Source organism: Schistocerca serialis, chromosome 1 (genome assembly GCF_023864345.2).
Source record: "Schistocerca serialis cubense isolate TAMUIC-IGC-003099 chromosome 1, iqSchSeri2.2, whole genome shotgun sequence".
Lineage (NCBI taxonomy): Eukaryota > Metazoa > Arthropoda > Insecta > Orthoptera > Acrididae > Schistocerca > Schistocerca serialis.
This window is the reverse complement of record NC_064638.1, coordinates 931,103,414-931,130,009: the sequence shown is the minus strand read 5'-3', so window position 1 is coordinate 931,130,009 and position 26,596 is coordinate 931,103,414. Positions and strand designations below refer to the sequence as shown.

The window sequence follows — 26,596 nt, the reverse complement described above, 5'->3', positions numbered from 1 at the left end:
AATAATGATAGTTCGATGGGCCACAATTGTTACTTATATATTGTTTCCAAAGGTGCTTATGGTTCAGTGTGTGTTTACACCCACGTATTGTCTACATATGATCCCAACTACAAAGTTTGGGAGTAAGATGATCGCGAGGTTGCCACACCACAATAGTAATGTTCTCTCTCAACAATAATGTAATGCCAGCCCACAGCTAAACAGTAGTCTTGTGGTATGTAGCGGATACTTAACTTGGCTTGGAGGGTGTTTGCAACTATGGTTGCATAAGGTACCGATAGAGATTCGGCTTGAACTACCTTACTTACGACACTGCAAACCTCAGCAAGCAATTTTGCAGTATCTGTTGCCAAATACTTTGGGTTGCTCATTGTTTTCTATTTTGAAATGGGTGAGGGAACTAATCCTGGTCTGTCACTGAGTTCAAGTACAACTCTCACCACAACTAAAGGAATTGCTGATTTCTGAGTTTGTGTGTCATGTCTCCTTTCACAAAATATGGGTGTAGCCTGGCAGCTTTGTCAGAGTATGGCAGAACTTGTTGCCTCACACCACTCCTTTTTGCCTCAGGTAGTGAGTATTGTACGTTTCCGTTTGCAGGCAACTGCCATGTTTATACTACATACTACAAAGTCAATGTTTCACTGCCCACACAGTGGATACACTAATTCTGAAATGTATGTATCATTGCAATTCATCTCATACAATTAATAAGTTAAATGTAATTTATAAAAGACTGTCAGTGAAAAACATGCTACATAAATATAAAGTTTTTAAAATTGTGTGTGTAAAGCATAATAACTTCACACTTTAATGGTATGTGATGATGTAAATTCAATGAGAACACACAATGCAGCATCATGAAGATGGCCATTGTCAAAAAAGAAATTTTTTTTGTATGTTCTTTTATGATTTGCAAGTTTATTTCATTAATAAATGAAATACAGTAATTACTCATTACAAAAATGAAAACTTTTATATTTACCCTAAAAGCAAATTTATGCAAATAACACAACAGATCAGAGCTCATAAATGGCTACAAAAACTAAAGGAAGACTGAATTCTTACTTATCCAGATGAACAAATGTGGTAGATTTTCATATTTAATAATTATCTGAGTAAAGTGTGTGTTTTATTTGTTTCTACTGCAAAGAAATATTTCCTGTTCACTTGTCTGATTACTTTGAAAATGGGACCTAGAAACAACCATTATCAAAAATAAGTAATAATTTTCACCAAGAGTAAGACAAAATGAAATGTTTAGTAAATATTTGTCCAAAAATATTGGCTATACATTTATCTGCAAAATGGCTTTTTAATAGTTATTAATAAGACATAATTATATGTCAAGACCTACTATTAGATAATTTTAGCTATTACACAAGTGTAACAACCAATGATTAAAGACTCATAAATGAAATGAGACAATATAAACACTACATGACAAATTATGCTGTTAAGGAATTGTTAGCAAAAATATAACATGACTGATGCGTTCAAACAAGAGAACTAATTCACTTTGTTCACGAGACACTTTAGCCTCAGGAAATAAGCTGTTTGCAACAAATGAGCTAATGAACTTCAGTGTCAGGATAACAACTTCCTGTGATTTTGCTTGTCTGGTACCCAGTATAAAATAATATTGCAGTACACCAGGATTATGACTGCAGTCGTGCATAAAGATACCAAGAACATTCAAAAGGCAACCAGCACCTAGGATAGTGTCAGTTTGCTATTGTTGTTACTATTTCCTTTCCTTTGCTGTTTCTTGTTGCTTCTTATTGAGATTCTGCTGTTGTGCAAAGGTGTCATCATCTTCTTGTTCCATGTTTTTATGTGTAACTGGCAACACCATAGGGGCATGAAGTGAAATTGAACAATACAGTGTGATGGAGGATGACGATCCAAGTGCAGCAGGATCAACAGAGAGGCAATGTTTACGAGCCCACAGCAAAGATAAGGGTTCATGGTATCCTCTAATTCTGCCCCTCCACGATCGAGGTTTGCCATCACTGGCCACAACTTCTAAGGCTCCTCTGGCTACACCTGCGCGGCCAGATGGAATTGACTGTTGAGAAAGAAAATGAAAATGTTATTTAATTCATTCCCATGTAATGTGACATAGATACCAGAGATACAGCTGTGATGAGCTGCTTCTGTAGACTACATTAACAACAACATATCTTAAGTGGTAATAACTAATTTTGTTTAGAAAAGTGTTGATGCACTAGTTTAGTTCCTCCCATAGTTTGCAGCACTATACACCTGCTGTCCATCTCTGTCGCACCTCGCTTTTCAAAAGTGTTTCCGAAGAGTGAGTTAAAGCCTGATGTTCTTGAGTTGCAGTTCGCCTCACAATTTTCCCTGAATTATTGAGATAAGAGTCTCATGTCTTTTAGCTATTCTGGTGCATTCAGAGAGACTGTTAGGTTTTTTAGGCACTTTTATTCATAAATAAAACTAAATCAAAATGAAATATGTAGGCACCCAAATCTCAAACAAACTTAATAAATTTGTTTTTCCTAGCAAAGATATAAATATAATCTGTCAAAAGAACAAAAGCGATGTTGTTTTAAGTTTTTAATACACAAAGCAAAATTAGTATGTCCTAGCCAAATCAATTCGCTATTAGTTTGTATTTGTAAAAGTAAGATTGCAGCACTTAATTCTGCCTCTGGTATACAATTCCGAAATACGTCTGTTACTGAGTTGGAAAGACTAACAGCACTATCTATTAGACCTTTGGGGTACTACAATGGGGATGGAGCACCTCCAGGCATACACCAATGCTGTGACCATCTCCAAAGATCTACTGCCACCTCTGTATTGTTAGTTGTAAATTGAGGAGTTCACAGCTTGGGGTACCATGATGTTGCCTATGCCTCTGGGTAGGATTACCCACGAACATGGGCCCAATGAGGACATGGAGTGGTCAAAAAGTGAATGAAGGGTAGCAGGATAAAGGACAGAGGGGGAAAAAGTGCAAAGGCAAGTGCCTCGGGAAAAACAGTGTTAGCGATAGTCAGAATGGGTAGTATGAGCAGTCGTGAATTGCTTGATATCTGTAACATATCATGCAAGGGTAGGCTATGTTAGTTGTGGGTATCATGCAGCTTGATACTGTGTTCTGCTTTTCATAAAGAGGTCAGTCCAAATCCATGCAGCAGCATGGTGAACTTGTATGTGTCAAGTTATGACCAAGTGCTAGGTTTTGTATCCTAGGGCCTTGAGCAAAGGTGTCACCTAGTGACAACACTCATCCTGTGTTGCCTAGGGTGACAGATGGAGGTCTGTCCTCAGCTGGATGTCTCCTGTGTAGCGAATGAAGTAGCCAAAGCCTCAGAGCATTTCCTTCGACTACTTGATTCTTTAGTTGATGTCGACTCCTGATGAATCAAAGATGTCCTGGTTTGTTCAGCAGTAGCCCCTTGAGTATTTCCACGGTGAAGCCTGCCTGTTGCTCTCTCCCTCCCACTCCATCAGTGGGGCAGCGATGGAAACCTGTTTTTCTGCTGTGTGGGCTGGGATTTCGTGAGAGCTGTGAGTGCATTTTTTGCTGTTGATGGGACACTCCCACCATTTCAGCAGCCAGGCTGCCATGAATGAGGTAATCTCTGCAGCTATGGTGGCTTTGAAGGCTGCTGCTGCTGCCTTGACCACAGCTGACAGCAGCAGTTGCTGCCCTTCCGCTAGCGACTGGTCCCTCCCCCCCCCCCCCCCCCGCCCCCAGCCACTCTCACGGGTGGGGTATTCTGGCCATGTGCGGGTGGTAGTTGGTATATCTGGTCACTCCTCGGTAGCTGCCTCTCCTCCCCCCCTGACACACACACACACACACACACACACACACACACACACACACACACACAATATTTCAGCTGTTTGCAGACAGAGGGAACACCTGATGTCTGCTCGTGTCTTGGGTGCAGTTGTCTGTTGACAGCTTCCCCTTCGACAGCATTTCTTCTTTGCCATTGTCTTCAGGTTTGTGGCCTAGTTCTGACCATTGAAAGTTGGGTAGTTGCACCTGTTAGCAACATGTGGGCCACGAGAGGAAGCACATATTGCTGCCTCTTATCTTCCACTGTCACACATGGCCGCCTGAGCATTTTATGTAATGCAGGGCTTTAACGGCAATGCTTAGTCATGTGGCCTTCTTCCTGGCACTTTAAGCACTGCTACTATTGCTCCAGGCATGGAGGGAATGCTTCTGCTTTCATCAGGAAGCCTACTAGCTTCCACAGTGCAAAAGTTTGCCTGCCATTTGTTTGGCCATGGCAAACTACAGTGGCTTCCTCCTGTTTGTCCGGTTATGCCCACATCCCCAAACCCAGCATGCAACAGCCCTTCCTTCACTGCTGCCTAGTCACAGGTCCAAGGTCACCCATAGATGAATGCCTTGGTAGACTTCTTGCACTGTCTTGGTAATGTCTTTTTCTTCTTTTGTCTCTCAACTATCTGCGTGCCCAAAGTGCTCTAGAGTGCACTGTGGTTGGCCTTGTTTGCCACTTGCAGTTCAATTGCAGCATTAGAGTCAATGGGCTTGATGTTGGCTTTGTCCCTGTAGCAGCCAGCAATCATATTGTATACCTTTGTCCATGATGTCCCTCTGCTTTTAATATACAGAGGAGGGATGTGTGTGTGATCATCTTCTGTCATTCATCGCTAAGCAGACTATGAGTTGCATGACCAAAGGCCCCTTTGCTGCCATAGCTCTCTTCTCACCGCCTCATTGCCCATATTGTTGCACGAGAAACACGACAAAATTTGCTTTGTGTCATAAGGACAACACTACAATTCTGCTTACATCTCACCACAGCACACATATGCTGTCTCAGCTCTTTGTCAGCCTCAGCAGCGTAGCATGCAGCAGCAGCAATGCGCTCGCTGTACTACAAAACTAGCACTACCATCTGTTGATTCTTTGCTGTACTACATTGTGATAATTAAACATGTGAACTATTAAGCTCAGCAGATAATTTTAGATATACTAGTATATGAGATCCAATTTTATGAAATATTGTCTACACGTTCATTGCCCTGAGCTACACTCAAGTTACCTGCAAAAACCCCCATGAAGATAGTTTTAAATAAAACTTTAAACAACTATATCATTTTTTTCCATGATCCGATTTTGATGCAATGAGGCAAAGTGCATGAAATCTGTCTAATAGTTTTGGAGATTAGCATGTTGAAATGGACATATGCCCAGCATTACAATTTTGTTGTTATTATAGAGCTAATTATTTCTGAAGAACAAGAGTTACGTACTGTATGCTTTGATGATTACTGGCACTGAACACTGATTCCTACTTTGTTTGTGACAATCTGCAACCTCAGACTCCAAATTTAGAGTAAATTTATGAAACATACAGCTAATAAAATTTCCTTTAGAAAGCTACAAACTTCATGTCTGGAATGCCTTGTTAACTTTCACATCAGTATAGAAAAATCTACTGCAAGTGGTGTGCAGCAAAGAAAATTCCATGTAGAACTTTTTTCTTTCTGTTGTGGCTGCATACAATTGTGCTCATCTGAACAGATTTTTCAACTTGCCAAAAGTATAATTCAACAGCAAAGTACTTGGAAGTATAAAATTGCAACTTTTTGGATAGGCACTTTGATGTGTTTTATTCTCTCCTTTCAACACCAGGCCTACTACTTACTTCTGCTGAATTTTTTAATTTTTTATTTATTTTTTTATTTTGAAACTTCATTATCTCAGAAGATTATTCCTTAACTCAATGGCAAGTTCATGTTAACAAAAGAAGCAGCAGTTTTTGTCTACACAGTAACACAATAAAAGATGCATAGCGTGTGGGTTTACCAATCTGCTGACTAAGAGGGTACATGTCAGAAATAGAACTTTGCAGTTTTATTGCATTGTGTCTATTAATTGTTTCTCTCTGGTATCTGAAAGTGTTATTAGTTTCAAATTTTACAGTATTATTTAGGTGAAATGCAGGAATAAAAGTGGTAGGTTTATTACAAAACAAATATGGTGACGGAAGACACATACTCTAAACTGTAGATATGGGTTTAAACTGAACAGCACATAGAAGAATGTATCTATGAAACAGTAATTTGAGTCCAAGTCATTACAGTTAACAGATTTCACACCAGTGAAATTTCACATTACATTACACAACTCAGTAATAATAATTTTTACTTAGTCTTAATTTGACATCAACTGTAAACTGCCTCACCTGAATTTTACAAGTAATCACACCTTACTATAACATCAGTATACAGTCAGTATTTGGTATTTAGTTGAAACAACAACCTTTAAATTTTTATTATTTATCGTGTAGCTGATATTTAATGAATTCTTCTCAGTAATGTGAGGATCTCATTTTTTAATGTACAGCATGAATTGCCTCTTTCCACACCATATAGATATCTTGTGCAAACCATTTTGTACTTCATGACAATCTTTTGATGACTTTACTACATTGTAAATGACAACATCATTTGCAAACAATCAAAGAGGACTGGTTACATAATCTCTCAAACAGCAAAGGGCCTATAACACTTTCTGGTATGAAGCTAGATATCACTTCCATTTTACTCAATGACTTTCCATCAGTTATTACAAACAGTAACCTCTTTGACAGGGACTCATGCATCCAGTCACAAAACTGAGACATTACTCCATACACACACTATCTGATTAGACAGCCACTTGCGAGGACCAATATCAAAAACCTTCTGGAAATCTGGAAACATGGAATGAACTTGAGAGCCCCTGTCAATCATACTCATTACTTCATGGGAATGAGGGCTAGTTGCATACTGAAAGACTGATATTTTCTAAATCTGTGCTGGCTATGTGTCTGCAACTGATTTCTTTTAGGTATTTCATAACTGTCAAACACAGTATGTGTTCCAAAATCTTACAGCATTGCTAAGTATGTAGCTATTGCACAGTGCACTCTGAAAGGAACCTCACTGGTATACAATCGGCACAAGAAGACTAGCCTTCATTAAATGGCTTGAATTGCTTGACTACACCAAGAGTATTTACTTTTAAGTTACTTATGGTGGCAGCTACTTTTGATTTGAATTCTGAAATATTTAATGCATCTTCTTTGGTGAAGAAAGTTTGGAGAATGAAGTTCAGTCACTCTTCTGTAGTGGCCTGTCATCAGCACCAGTACCATTGCCACAGCACAGTGAAGTTAATGATTGTGCTGTTGGTGTACATTACATGTGATTAAAATCTCTCCAAATGTTCTACCAAATTTCAAGACAGAGTGTCATTGTGTAAGCTATTAAAAGCATCTCGCACTGAAGTCCAAGCTGATTTTGGAGCTTATGTAAAACAACATCAATCTTCAAAATTTTTCTTTCTATTAAATCTTGCATGTTATTTCATCGCATCTGCAAAAGCGTCCTGAACTGCTTTGTGGATGATGGGGGACCTGTGCAGTTTCTCTTAATTTACTGGATATGAACCTCTCAACTGCCATCAGTACTACTACTTTGAATCTAAGCCACATCTACTCAACACTTATGTAGTTAATTCGAGAGGGACAGAGACTCTCTCTTGTCGAGCCATCAGGCAAATTCTTATCCTTTTTTAATAGTTATATTTTGCATTAATTTTAGATAGATTTGGATGTTACAATATTCAGTCTGTATGGAACCACCTTGTGGGCATGTGGGGCAGCAGGTTTTATTAAGAAGAGGAGTTGGTTGTATAGTAGTTGTATATTACGCTGTCTTTCTTACGCGAGGCTGGCAACTAATTTTGTGGTTAGCCAGAAAGTGATGGAGAACATACTGACCTTAGTTCCCAGTCTGCATGGCCACATTCTGGTCCAGCCCACTGAAAGAAATGTTTCTATTTTCCTTCTACTTAGTGGGATCAGGACTATGATTATAAATGAAAGTACAAAGTTCTATTCAAACTTATATTTAGTTAAGTATCTCTCAGACAACACTTCGAAAATCACAAATCTTCCTATTCTTAACAGCACAACTAGCAATTCATAGGCGACTTCTATGGCACGTTCCTATCAAATTCTCTTATGCCTTGACTAATAATACTCAAATGAATACTACATTTGAACAATAAGAGAGAAGGAAAGTTGCTACTCACCATATAGCAGAGATGCTGAACCGCGACAGGCATGATAAAAAGATTCACACAAACATAGCTTTCGGCCATTAAGGCCTTTGTCAGCAGAAGACACACACACACACACACACACACACACACACACACACACACACACACACACAGAGTCTCAAGTGAAGTGTTGCAGTTTAGACGGAGGGTAGGAGAGAAGATGCAGAGGGGGGAGGGGGTAAGTAGCGGAAAGGAGAGAAATAAAAATAAAAGAAATTAAAAGACTGGGTGTGGCAGTGAAATGACGGCTGTGTGTGCTGGAATGGGAACAGGGAGGGGACTGGATGGGTGAGGACAGTGACTAACGAAGGTTGAGGCCAGGAGGGTTATGGGAATGTAGCATATATTGTAGGGAAAGTTCCCACCTGTGCAATTCAGAAAAGCTGGTGTTGGTGGGAAGGATCCATATGGCACTGGCTGTCAAGCAGTCATTAAGCTGAGGGGTATCATGTTAGGCAGCATGTTCAGAAACAGGGTGGTCCACTTTTCTTTTGGCCACAGTTTGTCAGTGGCCGTTCATGTGGACAGACAGCTTGTTGGTTGTCATGCCAACATAGAATGCAGCATAGTGGTTGCAGCTTAGCTTGTAGATCACATGACTGGTTTCACAGGTAGCCCTGCCTTTGATGTGATAGGTAATGTTAGTGACTGGACTGGAGTAGGTGGTGGTAGGAGGCTGTATGGGACAGGTCTTGCATCTAGGTCTATTACAGGGGTATGAGCCATGAGGTAAGGGATTGGGAGCAGGGGTTGTGTAAGTATGGACGAGTACACTGTGTAGGCTTGGTGGACAGCGGAATACCACGGTAGGAGGGGTGGGAAGGATAATGGGTAGGACATTTCTCATTTCAGGGCACAACAAGAGGTAGTCCAAAACCTGGCAGAGAATGTAATTCAGTTGCTCCAGTCCCGGATGGTACTGACAAGGGAACCTCCCCATCGCACCCCCCTCAGATTTAGTTATAAGTTGGCACAGTGGATAGGCCTTGATAAACTGAACACAGATCAATTGAGAAAACAGGAAGAAATTGTGTGGAACTGTGAAAAAATAAGCAAAATATACAAACTGAGTAGTCCATGGGCCACATAGGCAACATCATGGACCATATGAAATCAGGAGCGCCGTGGTAGCGTGAGCAGCTGCAGAACGAGAGGTCCTTGGTTGGAGTCTTCCCTGGAGTGAAAATTTTACTTTCTTTATTTTTGCATAGTTATTATCTGTCCGTTCGTTCATTGACGTCTCTGTTCACTGTAATAAGTTTAGTGTCTGTGTTTTGCGACCGCATCGCAACACCGTGCGATTAGTAGACGAAAGGACATGCCTCTCCAATGGGAACCGAAAACATTTGATCGCAAGGTCACATAGGTCAACCGATTCCTCCACAGGAAAACACATCTGATATATTCTATAAGACACTGGTGACGGCATGTGCGTCACATGACAGGAATATGTTGTCGACCCACCTAACTTGTACACTTGGCGAATGGGTAAAAAGATTCTTCTACCTTGCCCGATTTAGGTTTTCTTGTGGATGTGATAATCACTCCCAAAAAAGTGATGAAAACATAAGAGTTTGTCACATAAACTGAAAATAAAAAATTAAACTTTTCACTCGATGGAAGATTTGAACCAAGGACCTTTTGTTCCGCAGCTGCTCACGAGACCACGGCGCTCCTGCGTTCCGATTGTCCTTGATGTTGCCTATCTGCCCATGAACAACTCAGTTTGTATATTTTGCTTATTTTTTCACAGTTCCACACAACTTCTTCCTGTTTTCTCAATTGATCTGTGTTCAGTTTTTCAAGGCCTATGCACTGTGCCAACTTATAACTAAATCTGAGGGGGGTGCGATGGGGAGGTTCCCTTGTGAGTTACGAGGGGAATGCTCTTCTGTGGTCCGACTGTGGGACTTTGGGAGGTGGTGGGAGACTGGAAAGATAATGCACAGGAGATTTGTTTTTGTACAAGGTTGGGAGGAAAATCAAGATCAGTGAAGGCTTCAGTGAGACCCTCGGTATATTTAGAGAGGGACTGCTCGTCACTGCAGATGCGACGACCACGGGTGGCTAGGCTGTACGGAAGGGACTTCTTGGTATGAAATGGGTGGCAGCTGTCAAAGTGGAGGTGTTGCTGATGGTTAGCAGGTTTGATATGGATGGAGGTACTGATGTAGCAATCTCTGAGGTGGAGGTCAACTTCTAGGAAGGTAGCTTGTTGGGTTGAGTAGTACCAGGTGAAGCAAATGGGGGAGAAGTTGTTGAGGTTCTGGAGGAATGTGAATAAGGTGTCCTCACCTTCAATCCAGACAGCAAAGATGTCATGAATGAATCTGAACCAGGTGAGGGGTTTAAGATTCTAGGTTTTTAGGAAGGATTCCTCTAGATGGTCCGTGAATAGGTTAGCATAGGATGGTGCCATGCGGGTGCCCATAGCTGTACTGCAGATTTGTTTGTAGGTAATGCCTTCAAAGGAGAAGTAATTCTGTGTGAGGATAAGGTTGGTCATGGAGACTAGGAAGGAGGTTGTTGGTTTGGAATCCATAGGGCATCTGGAAAGGTAGTGTTTGATAACAGTAAGGCCATGGGCATTATAAATGTTAGTGTACAGAGAGGAGGCATCAATAGTGATGAGCAGGGCACCATATGGTAAAGGGAGAGGAACTGTGGAGAGTTGGTCAAGGAAGTGGTTGGTATCTTTTATATAGGAGGATAGGTTCTGGGTAATAGGTTGAAGGTGTAGGTCTACGAGAGCAGAGATTCTCTCAGTGGGGGCACAGTAACCGGCCACAATGGGGCGTCCTGGGTGGTTGGGTCTATGGAATTTAGGAAGCATGTAGAAGGTGGGAGTGCAGGGAGTGGTTGGGGTAAGTAGAGAGGTGGACTCTGGGGAGAGGTTCTGGGATGGGCCTAAGGATTTGAGTAGTGACTGGAGATCCTGCTGCATTGCTGGAATGGGATCACTGTGGTATGGTTTGTAGGTGGAAGTATCTGACAGCTGACGGAGTCCTTCCGCCACTTAATCCTTGTGGTTCAAAACTACAGTGGTGGAGCCTTTGTCTGCAGGTAGGATTATAAGATCTCGTCCATCCTCCCAATCCCTTACCTCCTGGCTCATACCCCTGTAACAGACCTAGATGCAAGACCTGTCCCATACATCATCCTGCCACCACCTACTCCAGTCCAGTCACTAACATTACCTATCACATCAAACCAGTCGTGATCTACAAGCTAAGCTGCAACCACTGTGCTGCATTCTATGTTGGCATGACAACCAACAAGCTGTCTGTCTGCGTGAACAGCCACCAACAACAGCTGAATGCGCTGCCAAACATGATACCCCTCATCTCAATGACTGCTTCACAGCCTGTGCCATATGGATCCTTCCCACCAACACCAGCTTTTCTGACTTGCACAGGTGGGAACTTTCTCGACAATACATCCTACATTCCCATAACCCTCCTGGCCTCAACCTTCGTTAGTCACGGTCCTCACCCATCCAGCCCCCTCCCTGTTCCCATTCCAGCACACACAGCCGTCATTTCACTGCCACACCCAGTCTTATAATGTCTTTTATTTTTATTTCTCTCCTTTCCACTACTTACCCCCTCCCCTCTCCGCACCTTCTCTCCTACCCTCCGTCTAAACTGCAACACTTCATTGTCCATCACTCCCACGGTACTATCCCTCCCCCTCCCTGCCCCAGCCTCCTCCTTACCCCCACTCAGTCGCCACTCCCATCATGCACCGGTGCTGCTGCTCGCATTGTAGTTTCAGCTCTCTGAGACTGCATATGTGTGAGCAAGTTACGTTTGCGTTTGTGTGTGTGTGTGTGTGTACTGCTGACAAAGGCCTTAATGGCTGGAAGCTATGTTTGTGTGAATCTTTTTATCGTGCCTATCGCGGCTCAACTTTTTTCATAAAACTGCATTTTTGCAGAAACTATCAAGTCCCGGTACATTAAGACTTGATATTTGAAACGTTATTACATTAAGGGGAGACGGAAGGCAAGTAGGCTTCAAAAATTCAATTTTTAGATTTTAGCATATTTGAAATGCCTGGTCTTTCCTGTGTGAAACAGTTTTTGTTTTATATAAATATGACAATTTTTTTAATAAGGTATGATGGTTTCCCTGACACCCTGTGCAATCTGTGGACGGTGACAGCAAGGCTTATGACCGGGTATGTGCAGAACAACCCTATGGTTCTAATGTCACAATTTCTAAATTAGAGTGCATTGGGTATTTCCAGAAGAGGATGGGGTCCAGGTTGAGAAGATTATTGAAAGAAAAGTCAAAAACAGTATTGGAAGATGGTAAGAAGACAGGTGGTAAAGGTCGCTTCACAAATGTTGAAATAGATAGATTACAGAATTATTATGGCTTGGCCATAAGAAGAAATGTAGGGAATCCAGAAAACATGAAAAAAGCTGTATGGGCTATCTTTTTCCATAAGCTTTCCACAAATGAAAATCTAGTGTGCGGTCTTTGCCCGAATGATCCGGACACTTAGTGCACGTACAGGAGAAGTGTCAGATACGACTACAAAAATTCTTTACCTGCATCACTAATGAATGAAATTAAACCCATATTTAGAGACCTTTGTAAAGATACCTTGTTGAAGAAATGTCTTCATGGGAAAACCCAAAATTTAAATGAATTTGTGAATTCTGTCATTTGGGACCAGTTACCAAAAACAGTATTTGTGAAATACTGCAAAATCCTTGGTGCAAATAGATATAGAGAGAATCTGCAAAGCAGATGTTGTTAAGTTAAAATGCACAAAAGAAGATCAGTGTGATTCAGATGATGCTCAGTATGGTGCAGGAAAATATTAGTGGTAAGTAATTCTCATCAATAACTGTACTACAATTGTAATATTAAACTTTAAATTGATTTTTCTCAAAACTAAATTTTTTTATTACTTTTAGGTACCATTATTTGATAAACTAATGCGGTTAGAAACATGAAATTTGGTCAATTTGTACTGCAGATGGTAATAAGTTATTACAAGTAAATTGAGAGCCACCAAACAATCAGAAACTGTTTTATAATAATTAATATAAAAAAAGTAAAATTTTACTAGTGAAAGAATAATTTTTTTTCTTCAAAACCATAAGAGGTATTAGGTTCATTTTACTTGTAAATATATATATATATATAAACAAGGATGGTCTTTAAATATGTCTGTATATGTGTGGATGGATATGGGTGTGTGTGCGAGTGTATACCCGTCCTTTTTTCCCCCTAAGGTAAGTCTTTCTGCTCCCGGGATTGGAATGACTCCTTACCCTCACCCTTAAAACCCACTTCCTTCCGTCTTTCCCTCTCCTTCCCTCTTTCCTGATGAGGCAACAGTTTGTTGCGAAAGCTTGAATTTTGTGTGTGTGTTTGTGTTTGTTTGCGTGTCTATCGACCTGCCAGCGCTTTCGTTCGGTAAGTCACCTCATATATATATATATATACACCTTGTACACCAATAGAAAAAAAAAAAATATATATATATATATATATATGAGGTGACTTACCGAACGAAAGCGCTGGCAGGTCGATAGACACTCAAACAAACACAAACACACACACAAAATTCAAGCTTTCGCAACAAACTGTTGCCTCATCAGGAAAGAGGGAAGGAGAGGGGAAGACGAAAGGAAGTGGGTTTTAAGGGAGAGGGTAAGGAGTCATTCCAATCCCGGGAGCGGAAAGACTTACCTTAGGGGGAAAAAAGGACAGGTATACACTCGCACACACGCACATATCCATCCACACATACAGACACAAGCAGACATATTTAAAGACAAAGAGTTTGGGCAGAGATGTCAGTCGAGGCTGAAGTGTAGAGGCAAAGAAGTTGTTGAAAAGACAGGTGAGGTATGAGTGGCGGCAACTTGAAATTAGCGGAGATTGAGGCCTGGCGGATGACGAGAAGAGAGGATATACTGAAGGGCAAGTTCCCATCTCCGGAGTTCGGATAGGTTGGTGTTGGTGGGAAGTATCCAGATAACCCAGACGGTGTAACACTGTGCCAAGGTGTGCTGGCTGTGCACCAAGGCATGTTTAGCCACGGGGTGATCCTCATTACCAACAAACACTGTCTGCCTGTGTCCATTCATGCGAATGGACAGTTTGTTGCTGGTCATTCCCACATAGAATGCATCACAGTGTAGGCAGGTCAGTTGGTAAATCACGTGGGTGCTTTCACACGTGGCTCTGCCTTTGATTGTGTACACCTTCCGGGTTACAGGACTGGAGCAGGTGGTGGTGGGAGGGTGCATGGGACAGGTTTTGCATCGGGGGCGGTTACAAGGATAGGAGCCAGAGGGTAGGGAAGGTGGTTTGGGGATTTCATAGGGATGAACTAACAGGTTACGAAGGTTAGGTGGACGGCGGAAAGACACTCTTGGCGGAGTGGGGAGGATTTCATGAAGGATGGATCTCATTTCAGGGCAGGATTTGAGGAAGTCGTATCCCTGCTGGAGAGCCACATTCAGAGTCTGGTCCAGTCCCGGAAAGTATCCTGTCACAAGTGGGGCACTTTTGGGGTTCTTCTGTGGGGGATTCTGGGTTTGAGGGGACGAGGAAGTGGCTCTGGTTATTTGCTTCTGTACCAGGTCGGGAGGGTAGTTGCGGGATGCGGAAGCTGTTTTCAGGTTGTTGGTGTAATAGTTCAGGGATTCTGGACTGGAGCAGATTCGTTTGCCACGAAGACCTAGGCTGTAGGGAAGGGACCGTTTGATGTGGAATGGGTGGCAGCTGTCATAATGGAGGTACTGTTGCTTGTTGGTGGGTTTGATGTGGACGGACGTGTGAAGTTGGCCATTGGACAGGTGGAGGTCAACGTCAAGGAAAGTGGCATGGGATTTGGAGTGGGACCAGGTGAATCTGATGGAACCAAAGGAGTTGAGGTTGGAGAGGAAATTCTGGAGTTCTTCTTCACTGTGAGTCCAGATCATGAAGATGTCATCAATAAATCTGTACCAAACTTTGGGTTGGCAGGCTTGGGCAACCAAGAAGGCTTCCTCTAAGCGACCCATGAATAGGTTGGCGTACGAGGGGGCCATCCTGGTACCCATGGCTGTTCCCTTTAATTGTTGGTATGTCTGGCCTTCAAAAGTGAAGAAGTTGTGGGTCAGGATGAAGCTGGCTAAGGTAATGAGGAAAGAGGTTTTAGGTAGGGCGGCAGGTGATCGGCGTGAAAGGAAATGCTCCATCGCAGCGAGGCCCTGGACGTGCGGAATATTTGTGTATAAGGACGTGGCATCAATGGTTACAAGGATGGTTTCCGGGGGTAACAGATTGGGTAAGGATTCCAGGCGTTCAAGGAAGTGGTTGGTGTCCTTGATGAAGGATGGGAGACTGCATGTAATGGGTTGAAGGTGTTGATCTACGTAGGCAGAGATACGTTCTGTGGGGGCTTGGTAACCAGCTACAATGGGGCGGCCGGGATGATTGGGTTTGTGGATTTTAGGAAGAAGGTAGAAGGTAGGGGTGCGGGGTGTCGGTGGGGTCAGGAGGTTGATGGAGTCAGGTGAAAGGTTTTGCAGGGGGCCTAAGGTTCTGAGGATTCCTTGAAGCTCCGCCTGGACATCGGGAATGGGGTTACCTTGGCAAACTTTGTATGTGGTGTTGTCTGAAAGCTTACGCAGTCCCTCAGCCACATACTCCCGACGATCAAGTACCACGGTCGTGGAACCCTTGTCCGCCGGAAGAATGACGATGGATCGGTCAGCCTTCAGATCACGGATAGCCCGGGCTTCAGCAGTGGTGATGTTGGGTGTAGGATTAAGGTTTTTTTTAAGAAGGATTGAGATGCAAGGCTGGAAGTCAGAAATTCCTGGAAGGTTTGGAGAGGGTGATTTTGAGGAAGAGGAGGTGGGTCCCGCTGTGATGGAGGACGGAACTGTTCCAGGCAGGGTTCAATTTGGATGGTGTCTTGAGGAGTCGGATCATTAGGAGTAGGATTAGGATCATTTTTCTTCGTGGCAAAGTGATACTTCCAGCAGAGAGTACGAGTGTAGGACAGTAAATCTTTGACGAGGGCTGTTTGGTTGAATCTGGGAGTGGGGCTGAAGGTGAGGCCTTTTGATAGGACAGAGGTTTCGGTTTGGGAGAGAGGTTTGGAGGAAAGGTTAACTACTGAATTAGGGTGTTGTGGTTCCAGATTGTGTTGATCGGAATTTTGAGGTTTTGGAGGGAGTGAAGCTGGAGGTGGGAGATTGAGTAGATGGGAGAGACTGGGTTTGTGTGCAATGAGAGGAGGTTGAGGTTTGCTGGAAAGGTTGTGAAGGGTGAGTGAGTTGCCTTTCCGGAGGTGGGAAACCAGGAGATTGGATAGTTTTTTGAGGTGGAGGGTGGCATGCTGTTCTAATTTACGGTTGGCCTGTAGGAGGATGCTCTGAACAGCCGGTGTGGATGTGGGAGAGGAAAGATTAAGGACTTTTATTAAGGATAGGAGTTGACGGGTGTGTTCATTGGCTGAGTTGATGTGTAGGTCAAGGATTAGGTGGGTGAGGGCAATGGATTGTTCAGTTTGGAACTGGTATAGGGACTGATGGAAGGAGGGGTTGCAGCCAGAGATGGGAACTTTAAGTGTGAGGCCTTTGGGGGTGATGCCAAATGTCAGACAAGCCTGAGAAAATAGAATATGGGAATATGAAATCCTCCCCACTCCGCCAAGAGTGTCTTTCCGCCGTCCACCTAACCTTCGTAACCTGTTAGTTCATCCCTATGAAATCCCCAAACCACCTTCCCTACCCTCTGGCTCCTATCCTTGTAACCGCCCCCGATGCAAAACCTGTCCCATGCACCCTCCCACCACCACCTACTCCAGTCCTGTAACCCGGAAGGTGTACACAATCAAAGGCAGAGCCACGTGTGAAAGCACCCACGTGATTTACCAACTGACCTGCCTACACTGTGATGCATTCTATGTGGGAATGACCAGCAACAAACTGTCCATTCGCATGAATGGACACAGGCAGACAGTGTTTGTTGGTAATGAGGATCACCCTGTGGCTAAACATGCCTTGGTGCACAGCCAGCACACCTTGGCACAGTGTTACACCGTCCGGGTTATCTGGATACTTCCCACCAACACCAACCTATCCGAACTCCGGAGATGGGAACTTGCCCTTCAGTATATCCTCTCTTCTCGTCATCCGCCAGGCCTCAATCTCCGCTAATTTCAAGTTGCCGCCACTCATACCTCACCTGTCTTCTCAACAACTTCTTTGCCTCTACACTTCAGCCTCGACTGACATCTCTGCCCAAACTCTTTGTCTTTAAATATGTCTGCTTGTGTCTGTATGTGTGGATGGATATGTGCGTGTGTGCGAGTGTATACCTGTCCTTTTTTCCCCCTAAGGTAAGTCTTTCCGCTCCCGGGATTGGAATGACTCCTTACCCTCTCCCTTAAAACCCACTTCCTTTCGTCTTCCCCTCTCCTTCCCTCTTTCCTGATGAGGCAACAGTTTGTTGCGAAAGCTTGAATTTTGTGTGTATGTTTGTGTGTCTATCGACCTGCCAGCGCTTTTGTTCGGTAAGTCACCTCATCTTTGTTTTTATATATAATTTTTCCCACGATATATATATATATATATATATATATATATATATATATATATATATATATATATATATATATATATATGATTGAATATAATAGAGGGAAACATTCCATATATATATATATATATATATATATATATATATATATATATATATATATATATATATATATCTCTTTAAAAACAAAGATGATGTGACTTACCAAACGAAAGCGCTGGCACGTCGATAGACAGAGAAACAAACACAAACATACACACAACATTCAAGCTTTCGCAACAAACTGTTGCCTCATCAGGAAAGAGGATATGTCGACCTGCCAGCACTTTCGTTCGGTAAGTCACATCATCTTTGTTTATATATATATATATATATATATATATATATATATATATATATATATATATGCAGTAAAAATTTCATTGTTTTATCACATAGTTATTTTGAAAAGTGTAACTATTCAGGGGTAAAATAGCATTGGCAGAATAGGGATAAAAATTGCCCTCCATATCCCCTTAAAATGTACTTTAACAAAGTAAAATTTGACTTTTAATTTTGACTTTTAATTTTATACTTAATTGTTGTGCAATACTTGCGCGCTACCAGACATATTAAGGTAACGTGGTGCTACTGGCAGAAAACTGGGTAAGTCCCAGCACATTCATTTGCATCTGTATCACACACACAATACAGTGCTTGTTTTGCTTCAGACACTAATTCCTGTACCCATCATCATGCACTGTATTTGCTCAAGATTGATTGTCGCCAAGACAACTAGTATTTTTTTTTTTTTTATTGCAACCATTTACACATTGTGTGTGCTCCTGAACTAACTGCTCAAAATAATATTCAGTACCATTTCAGATGATGTTTTGTGCCTCCCACCAACATTAAATATGTATTTTCCACCAACTTCTCATCGGTATATTGAAGTTACCTGCAACTATGATATAATGAGTCAGCTAACTATTTGAAATGAGACCCCCAATTTTCCTTGAACCCTTCAGTACCTATGTCATTTGAGCCAGAGTGTCAGATTGTCGAGTATAACCGACTTCAATTTCAGTACAAGATAAACTACTTCTAACAGCAATGAAAACACCGCCGCCTTGGTGAAAACTGAATTTACCTCTGGTTTTAGCCAGCTTTCAGAGCCTATAACTATGTCTGTTTCAATGCTTCCTATAAGTGCTTGGAGCTGTGGTTCTTTCCAAACACAGTTCACACTTTACAACTATAATACCAATAATTCCTACCGTTGGGTCAGCTTATAGGTATACCCTTTGCCAGTGTCCAACATGCACTCTTTGACACTGAACCTTTTTTTTCCATACTTCTGCAATCTTGTAACCTAAAAAACCATCAACTCCACTCCACACAGCAACCACTGTGTAGTCACTGCTTGTGTGTAATGAGCCTAAGATCTATTAAGCAGATCCTGACACCCCTCCACCCTACAGTGTAAATCAAGGCAGCTGCAGCCTGTACATTAGCAGACCTGTTCAGCCTCTACTTCAGATCCTCTGTACCACAGGTCCACAGTTGGACTTGCCAGTGATCCTGCAGATGGTGATCTCCAACTTCATCTTGAAAGCAAGAACGGCTCTCTTTACTACTTCAGGGAGCTGCAAGAAACCAGGAAGTATATCTTCCAATGCAAAGTGATCATTAGCACCAGCATGAATCACACCCCCCAGTTGGCTGCACCCTGTGCTCTTCATGGCATTCAGAATGACCCATTCCACATCTAGATGACTCTCTCCAGTATGCACACAGACTTCACACTGGCCTTCCTCCCCTCCTTGCCAGCCATGCACCTAAGGAGCTCCATCAAGAGATTAACAGTGGAGCTCCAACTACTAATCATCCCAACCTCTCTGAATACTCACATCTTGTATGCTGAGAGGCTTCCTCTGAAACAGGCCAAGTGACTGGATCAGTCCCGCAAAATGTCTTTTGCTGTCTGCGTCAGCTCAAATCAATCTCCCCCTCTACCATGGGTGAGGGGTCAACATCAATGTGGCCAGTAACTGGGCTGACCACAGTAGTGGATTGATCGGGGAGGCAAGTGGAATGTACTGAATGTCTCTTGAACCCACCATCCAATTCGCCACTGCATGACTGAAACCAGTACTATCTGGAGATGTGAGAAAATGGTCACCAACTAAGCCTGCATCAGAACATAGCATTCAGACAGTCCCCATCCATATTAAGAACTGTGGAAATCTCTACTACAGAAACAGGGGAAATTTGTGAACGTTAATTGTGAAAGCAGGCCAAACTAAATAAGTAGCTCACTTCTTGTTAGAACTCTCCTATTGCTGCTACTGGGGAGCAAAGACTAATGAATGAGCGACCTGCCAATTCACAATGTCTTCTCTGTTTCTCTTTTCATAGAAAAACATTATTCAGTATACTGAAGTACACTCTTCTCTAGTACACACACAAATGAGCAACTGTGCTTTACAAAGCTTTGGACCTTGGTAAAATCATCCATTGAATCTAAGACAACTGCTTGAATGATGGCACTGAAATGGAAGATTATAAAAATGAAGGCAGAAATAATTATGTCATTCAAAACTGCTTAACCAACAAATCATCGTGCCATTTCTATTTTATATTATCAAATGATAAAAAAAATGACAGATACAGAAATGAAAACTGGACAGTATTAAAAAAAACTCTCATGGAATGTGAGAGAGCAGTGCATATTTCCTCATACTTTTTCTATTTGGGTCTAACAATGATTTTGTTTTATTACCGAAACTGAACTGAAAAAAATGTTCTACATCTACATGGATATTCTGCAAATCACATTTAAGTGCCTGGCAGAGGGTTCATCAAACCACCTTCACAAATCTCTATTATTTCAATCTTGTATAGCGTGTGGAAAGAATGAACACCTGTATCTTTCCACACGAGCTGTGATTTCCCTTATTTTATCTTGGTGATCGTTCCTCCCTATGTAGGTCAGTGCCAACAAAATACTTTCACATTCGGAGGAGAAAGTTGGTGATTGGAATTGCGTGAGAAGATTCCGTCGCAACCAAAAAAGCCTTTCTTTTAATGATGTGCAGCCCAAATCCTGTATCATTTCTGTGACACTTTCTCCCATATTTCGTGATAATACAAAATGTGCTGCCTTTCCTTGAATTTTTTCGATGTACTCCATCAGTCCTATCTGGTAAGGATCCCACACTGCGCAGCAGTATTCTAAAAGAGGACGGACAAGCGTAGTGTAGGCAGTCTTCTTAGTAGGTGTTTCCCTGTTATTACTTAACCAATGTTGTCAGAGAAAGTTTTATTATTGTAAAATTTAACATCTATTTCGTATAAGATAAGTGAGTCTAAGAATTAATAGCTGATCAACACTGCAGTATTCCTTGTCAGTACTGTAGGTAACATTTAAACAGGAGATAAAACACTCTCCTGAACTACCTGGGAAAGCAGAAAACTACTTTCTGTAACAGTTGCCTGTACATAGGTAGGATTCCATGTTAGTGTGTTCTCGAATTCTCTGATATGGCAAACTATCAAAAGTATTTGATACAACCTTAATTTAGGTATTGAGCCTGGAACTTCGCAGTGGTCCCCCCTCTCTCCATGTATAACTAATTCCTTTCTATTAATTGTACTATAATACCAACACATTGCCATGTGGAGGCACTTAGTCAATTTCTGTGACTTACAGAGAGGTTGTGATAAGTGTAGAGAATCTTCCTTTTAACATTTCACTTTACATATTTTCATTTAAGATACTTCTTATATTTTGGGATAATACAAAATCCAGAAGCATTTTTCATTTTAGTCTTGTTCAAGCTGTACTCCTTTGCTTTTCTAGTATTTATCTCAAATATTAGCTTTTTCTAAAACCACCTGCTCTTAAAAATCAGAGGTTCAGCTGATAGTACACTGGTTACACAGAGTCCTTCCTCCTATTAGCCACATCAGTTGTCTCTTGCCAGAACCAATTGTTTGTGTATGATGCCACCAACAGAATGACAGTGTACCTTTCCCAATCATGTGTCATCTGTAAGAAGCAGATTTTTAGGTAAATAAATATTTTTTTACTTATAGATAAAAAGCTGTAACTAAGACAGAAATTCCCGAAGCAGCCCACTTCAGTAATATATTTTTGCAATGTATAAGTAAATATATATTTTAAATAATATTGCTAAAACACAATTTGTCACTTTCCCTTCTTAGAATTTTTAAGTTAACAGAAAATCTAATAATTTTTGTATTATGAGAACACAATTTGAATGAGCTTCATTCATAAATGTACTGCATAGTGACTGACCTCCACTACATGTGCCTGTCTCGCTATCTAAAAGGGGAATCCCTTATTTATGATGTGGGTGGGTGACTCAATATACGCAACAATTTGCAGTCGTTGCCCATGTCTTGTTTAAAATGGAGGATTATACAGTATATTAATGAAATGATTGGTGATATAATGCAGTAAATAAAGTCAAGTGTTCACACTCTTTTGTAACATGTAATGGAAGGATACTATTCAGTCAAAAATGTGGGATCAGTAAATGTAGACCAGCAATCTGAAGTCTTGCAGTGTTTAGCATGTAGTAAACATAGAATGTCCACTTCATGTAGAACAACCAGACAAGTTCTTTTAGGTGACACAGCTTTCTCTTCACATATCCTAATTTAAAAAAGTTCCAAATATTATGCAGATTTATCCAAAACTTTTCTTTCATGTGATATTTCTTTAGTGAAGAGTCCGGTGCTCAGGAATTTTCTTACAAAACACGTAAATTATGGAACACCAGAAGAATCAACATTAAGAAAACTGTATGTGCCTGACTGTTATGAAGAAATGCTTTATGAAAATAGAAAAATATGAAATGGCATGGGATAAGCATTGACAAATGATCAGACTCTGCTAGTAGGAAAGTAGGAAATGTTGTGGTAGGTGTACTAGAAAACAATGAAATATTTTCCAAGCAGAGTTTTCTATCAGCATGTAAAGAAACATCAGCATCAAATCATATAACAATGGCTTGCTTATTCATCTTCAGTTATGGTGGAATGGGGTGAAATTCGATAGTATTTTACTCTTGTTTAGAAGTGCTGTTTCTTTTAAGAAGAAAAGTAACCAAAGGCCTTTCTGTAAACTTCCCGCACAAAATATGTGTGACTCGTCTAGTACATGGTTTACATAGAGCATGTGAGCAGATATGTACATCATATTCTGAAGTGACTAGAGCCAAAACTCCAGATCTTGCACTTCCAATAAAACCCACTGGGGACATATATCTAACTGAGGAGAAACACGTATGGGGCTCCCCAAGGTTTAATATTAGGACCATTATTGTTCCTCGTATATGTAAACAATCTTCCGTCTAGTATACGACAAGCAGAATTAGTTCTTTTTGCAGATAACATTAGTATTGTAATAAAACCAAGCACCTGTACAGATCATAGAATGAAGGCTTTGATGACTGGATGACATAGCTGTTGGTAAACCTTTCAGAACATAAGGTCGTGGTCCAAGAAACTCTTCTGTTCATGACGTTTCATCCAGGAATGTCGCTGGACATCCTCAGAGGCACTCTCAGATGTTGGACCGATCAGTCAGCAAGACTCAGCAGAGGAGCGCCTCTGAGGATGTCCAGCGCAGTCCCGGATGAAACTTCAGGAACGGAAGAGCTTCTTGGACCACAACCATACATCCCAAAAGGTTTACCAGCAGCATCTGTACAGAAACAGAAGAAATGGTAAACAAAGTTCTTAAAAGTATCACTGGCTGGTTTTTTGTGAATGGTCTTACCCTCAATTTTAAAAAAGACGCAACAATTCAGTTCTGCACGTCTAGAGCTACTGCACCAACGATAAGTATAACACATGGTGCAGAAATAATAAATAGGGTGGAAACTTTTTTTTTTTTTTTTTTTTTTTAAAAAAGGAACTCCTAAAACAACTCACTTCAGCCACATTTGCACAGAGAACCATTGCAAATCTTGGGGAGAGAAGAGAAATCATATTTTCATTCAATAATGTCATACAGAATAATGTTCTGGAGTAACTCATCTTTAAGAAAGGAAGTCTTCATTGCGCAAATATGTTCTGTAAGAATAATAAGTTGTGCTAATCAATGATTTCAGGAATTGTGCATTCTGCTTCACAGTATGTTTATTGCCTCATGAATTTTGTTGTAAATAATCCACTAAGCTCAAAAGGAACAATGTGGTTCATAATTAAAATAGCAGAAGGAAAAATGACATTCATTACCCCATATTACGGTTGTGTTTAATACAAAAAGGGGTGCACAAATCTATGACAAAAATGTTTGGTCACTTACCCAGACATATACAATGTCTGACAGACAGCAAAATAAAATTTGATAACAAACTGAGAACATTTCTCCTCTCGTTCTGTAGAAGGATTTCTATTACTGTAATGTGCTAAAAGTGGCAGGTTGGAATTACTTTTTTTGTAACAAACTGATTTACAGTGTGAATGTAAAATGACTTATGCTACTCCATTACAATCTATCGTGCAAAATGATCCATGGAACATGTAAATAGCTGAAATTGTTTACCCTATGTGCAGAAAACTATACGCTATAAAATATAGAACAAGTTAGGACCATAACTGTGAACAAGTGTCACAACTTTTAGTCCCTCAATAATGAGAAAGCCCAGAAGAGACTTAGATTAGTGGACTCTGATATTTTATTTTTGTCACTACTGCTGGGGGGGGGGGGGGGGGGGGGGGAATAGAGACTTATCTTTATAACTACGGGCCAGCCACAGTGTTCCAAATGGTCCATGAGCCAATGTAAACTGAGGCTCAGTCTGTCTCCCCTTTGATTGATCCTTCTCGGAAGTACTTCGCACAGTGTGACACGTCATTTAGTGTTGCAGGGTGGTACATTTTGGTCAGCACAACTTTTTCAGTTTAGAGAATCGTTGTGTGAATGCTGTTTACCCTTTGCTATTTGTTTGCGATATGACTGGTCTAATAGATGTTTGCCTAAAAAGGTCCTGTTCAAGCTGTTGGAGGCTCTGCAACACTGTGGGGCATATGCAGTTGGAGTGATATGGGACCACAGTTACATCTAGATGAGACTCTGACAGGTGACACATAAGTAAGCGTCCTGTCTGGTCACCTGCATCCTGTGCATTCCAACAGAATTGTGCAATTCCAACAAGACAAAGCAACAACCCACACTTCTAAAATTGCTACGGAGTGGCTCCAGGAACACACTTATGAGTTTAATCACTTCCGCTGGCCACAAAACTCCCCAGACATGACCATTATTGAGCATATCTGGGATGCCTTGCAATGTGTTGCTCAGAAGAGATCTCCACCCCTTGTACTCTTACAGATTTATTGACAGGCCTGCAGACATTAGTCATTTATTGACAGCCCTGGAGACATTAGTTGAGTCCATTCCATGTCATGTTGCAGCACTTCTGCATGCTCGTGGGGGCTTTGCAGTGTAGAAGAGATGGATGAGAATTGTCAGTATCTATTATGCAACTACATAATCAATGGCTACTGCAAATTTGCTATGGAATGACATAACAGTACATGCAAAAAGAGTTTGAAGATTCAGTTGACAATGAAAGAACAAAAAATTACAATGATTGCTAGATGGGATTCATTATTCTTTACATCAAGAAAGATTTTGTGCTATTTTTGCATGCATGGAACATGCGAAGATTTTAATTAATTGATTAATTAATTAATTTGCAAAGTATGTTGGCTAAGTCAAGGGCCATGCCTGGAATGATTTAAAACTCGCTGATGTTGAATTAATGAAGAGCAAACCAGTGTGGGAAAGAAAATTACAACATTCAGAGTCATTTGCAGGCCTCGCATTGTAAGTGGACATGATTGCACATTGTCCCCAGTAAGACACAGCTACCTGAAAAACAGCTAATTTCTGATTTGATGGGGATGTATTTAAAAAGAAAATCACATTGTGGAAGGGACAAATTCTGACAAAAAATACTGTCCATTTCTCTAAGCACAATGGTGTTAAAGAAAAAGAGAGGCTTGAAGAATTCATTGTGACTCTGAAAGAATTACAAGGACAATTTTCTGAACATTTTGAAGACAATAGCCATCTTACACTCGCTTTCAAGACCATTAGCCATTTCAGTTGAAAGTGTCCCCAAGCATGTGCAGATGTTAACTGATTGATCTGCAGTGTTACTCCCATTTTAATGGCAAATCCTTTTACATTAAAACTGTCCAAGATTTCTGCATTGCTTTCCTCATGTACAGTTTCCACATCTCCATAACGAGGTTATAAAAGTGCTACAATATTCTGATCAACATTTGTATGTTTGTGAAAGATCTTTTTCTGATCATGATACTAAATAAGTCATAATCACATGGCAAACTGGCAGCGAAAATCTTGAATTGTCCACGTCTCTCTGTATGGTAACAGTTTATACCACATAAAAATTATCTTACATTTCTTCCTCGTTTTTCTTGTGATTTACATTGTTGAGAAATGTGAAATATAAAACCAAGTCATATGCAGTGTGATTGCATTGCCATTTAATTGCAGCACATACACAATTTATTCCTCATGTTGCACGAGAGCATTGCAGGAATGATGAACATAGCATAGCTCTTGACCCGGATAAAGTTAAACGTTTTTTCATGGACAATGTAAGTAATATTAGGAACAAAATTGTGGCAAAGTTCTCAAACTCCAAGAGCATGGACTACTCTTGCTTGTCCAATTACATAATTAAAAAAAAAAAACAGTGCATATAATTAGTGAACCTTTGGCCTTTCTGTTTAATAGGTGTCTAGAGTTTGGAGTCTATCCTACAACTCTAAAAATATCGAAAGTTATCCCAATGTATAAAAAAGGGGACAAACATGATCTCAAAAATTACCAACCAGTTTCAATAGTTCCCATTTT

At 41.0% G+C, this 26,596-nt stretch overlaps 1 protein-coding gene across 1 annotated transcript in view; it reads right to left on the bottom strand.

The window, feature by feature from the left end:
* Positions 1–1,120: 1,120 nt before the first annotated feature.
* Positions 1,121–26,596, bottom strand: part of LOC126449333 (uncharacterized) — a 235,835-nt gene continuing 210,359 nt past the window's right edge. Inside the window, exon 11 of the mRNA XM_050091016.1 lies at positions 1,121–2,068. Within this exon, the coding sequence (XP_049946973.1) occupies positions 1,745–2,068 (324 nt within the window). The 3' untranslated portion in view covers positions 1,121–1,744. The remainder of the gene's footprint in view (positions 2,069–26,596) is intronic.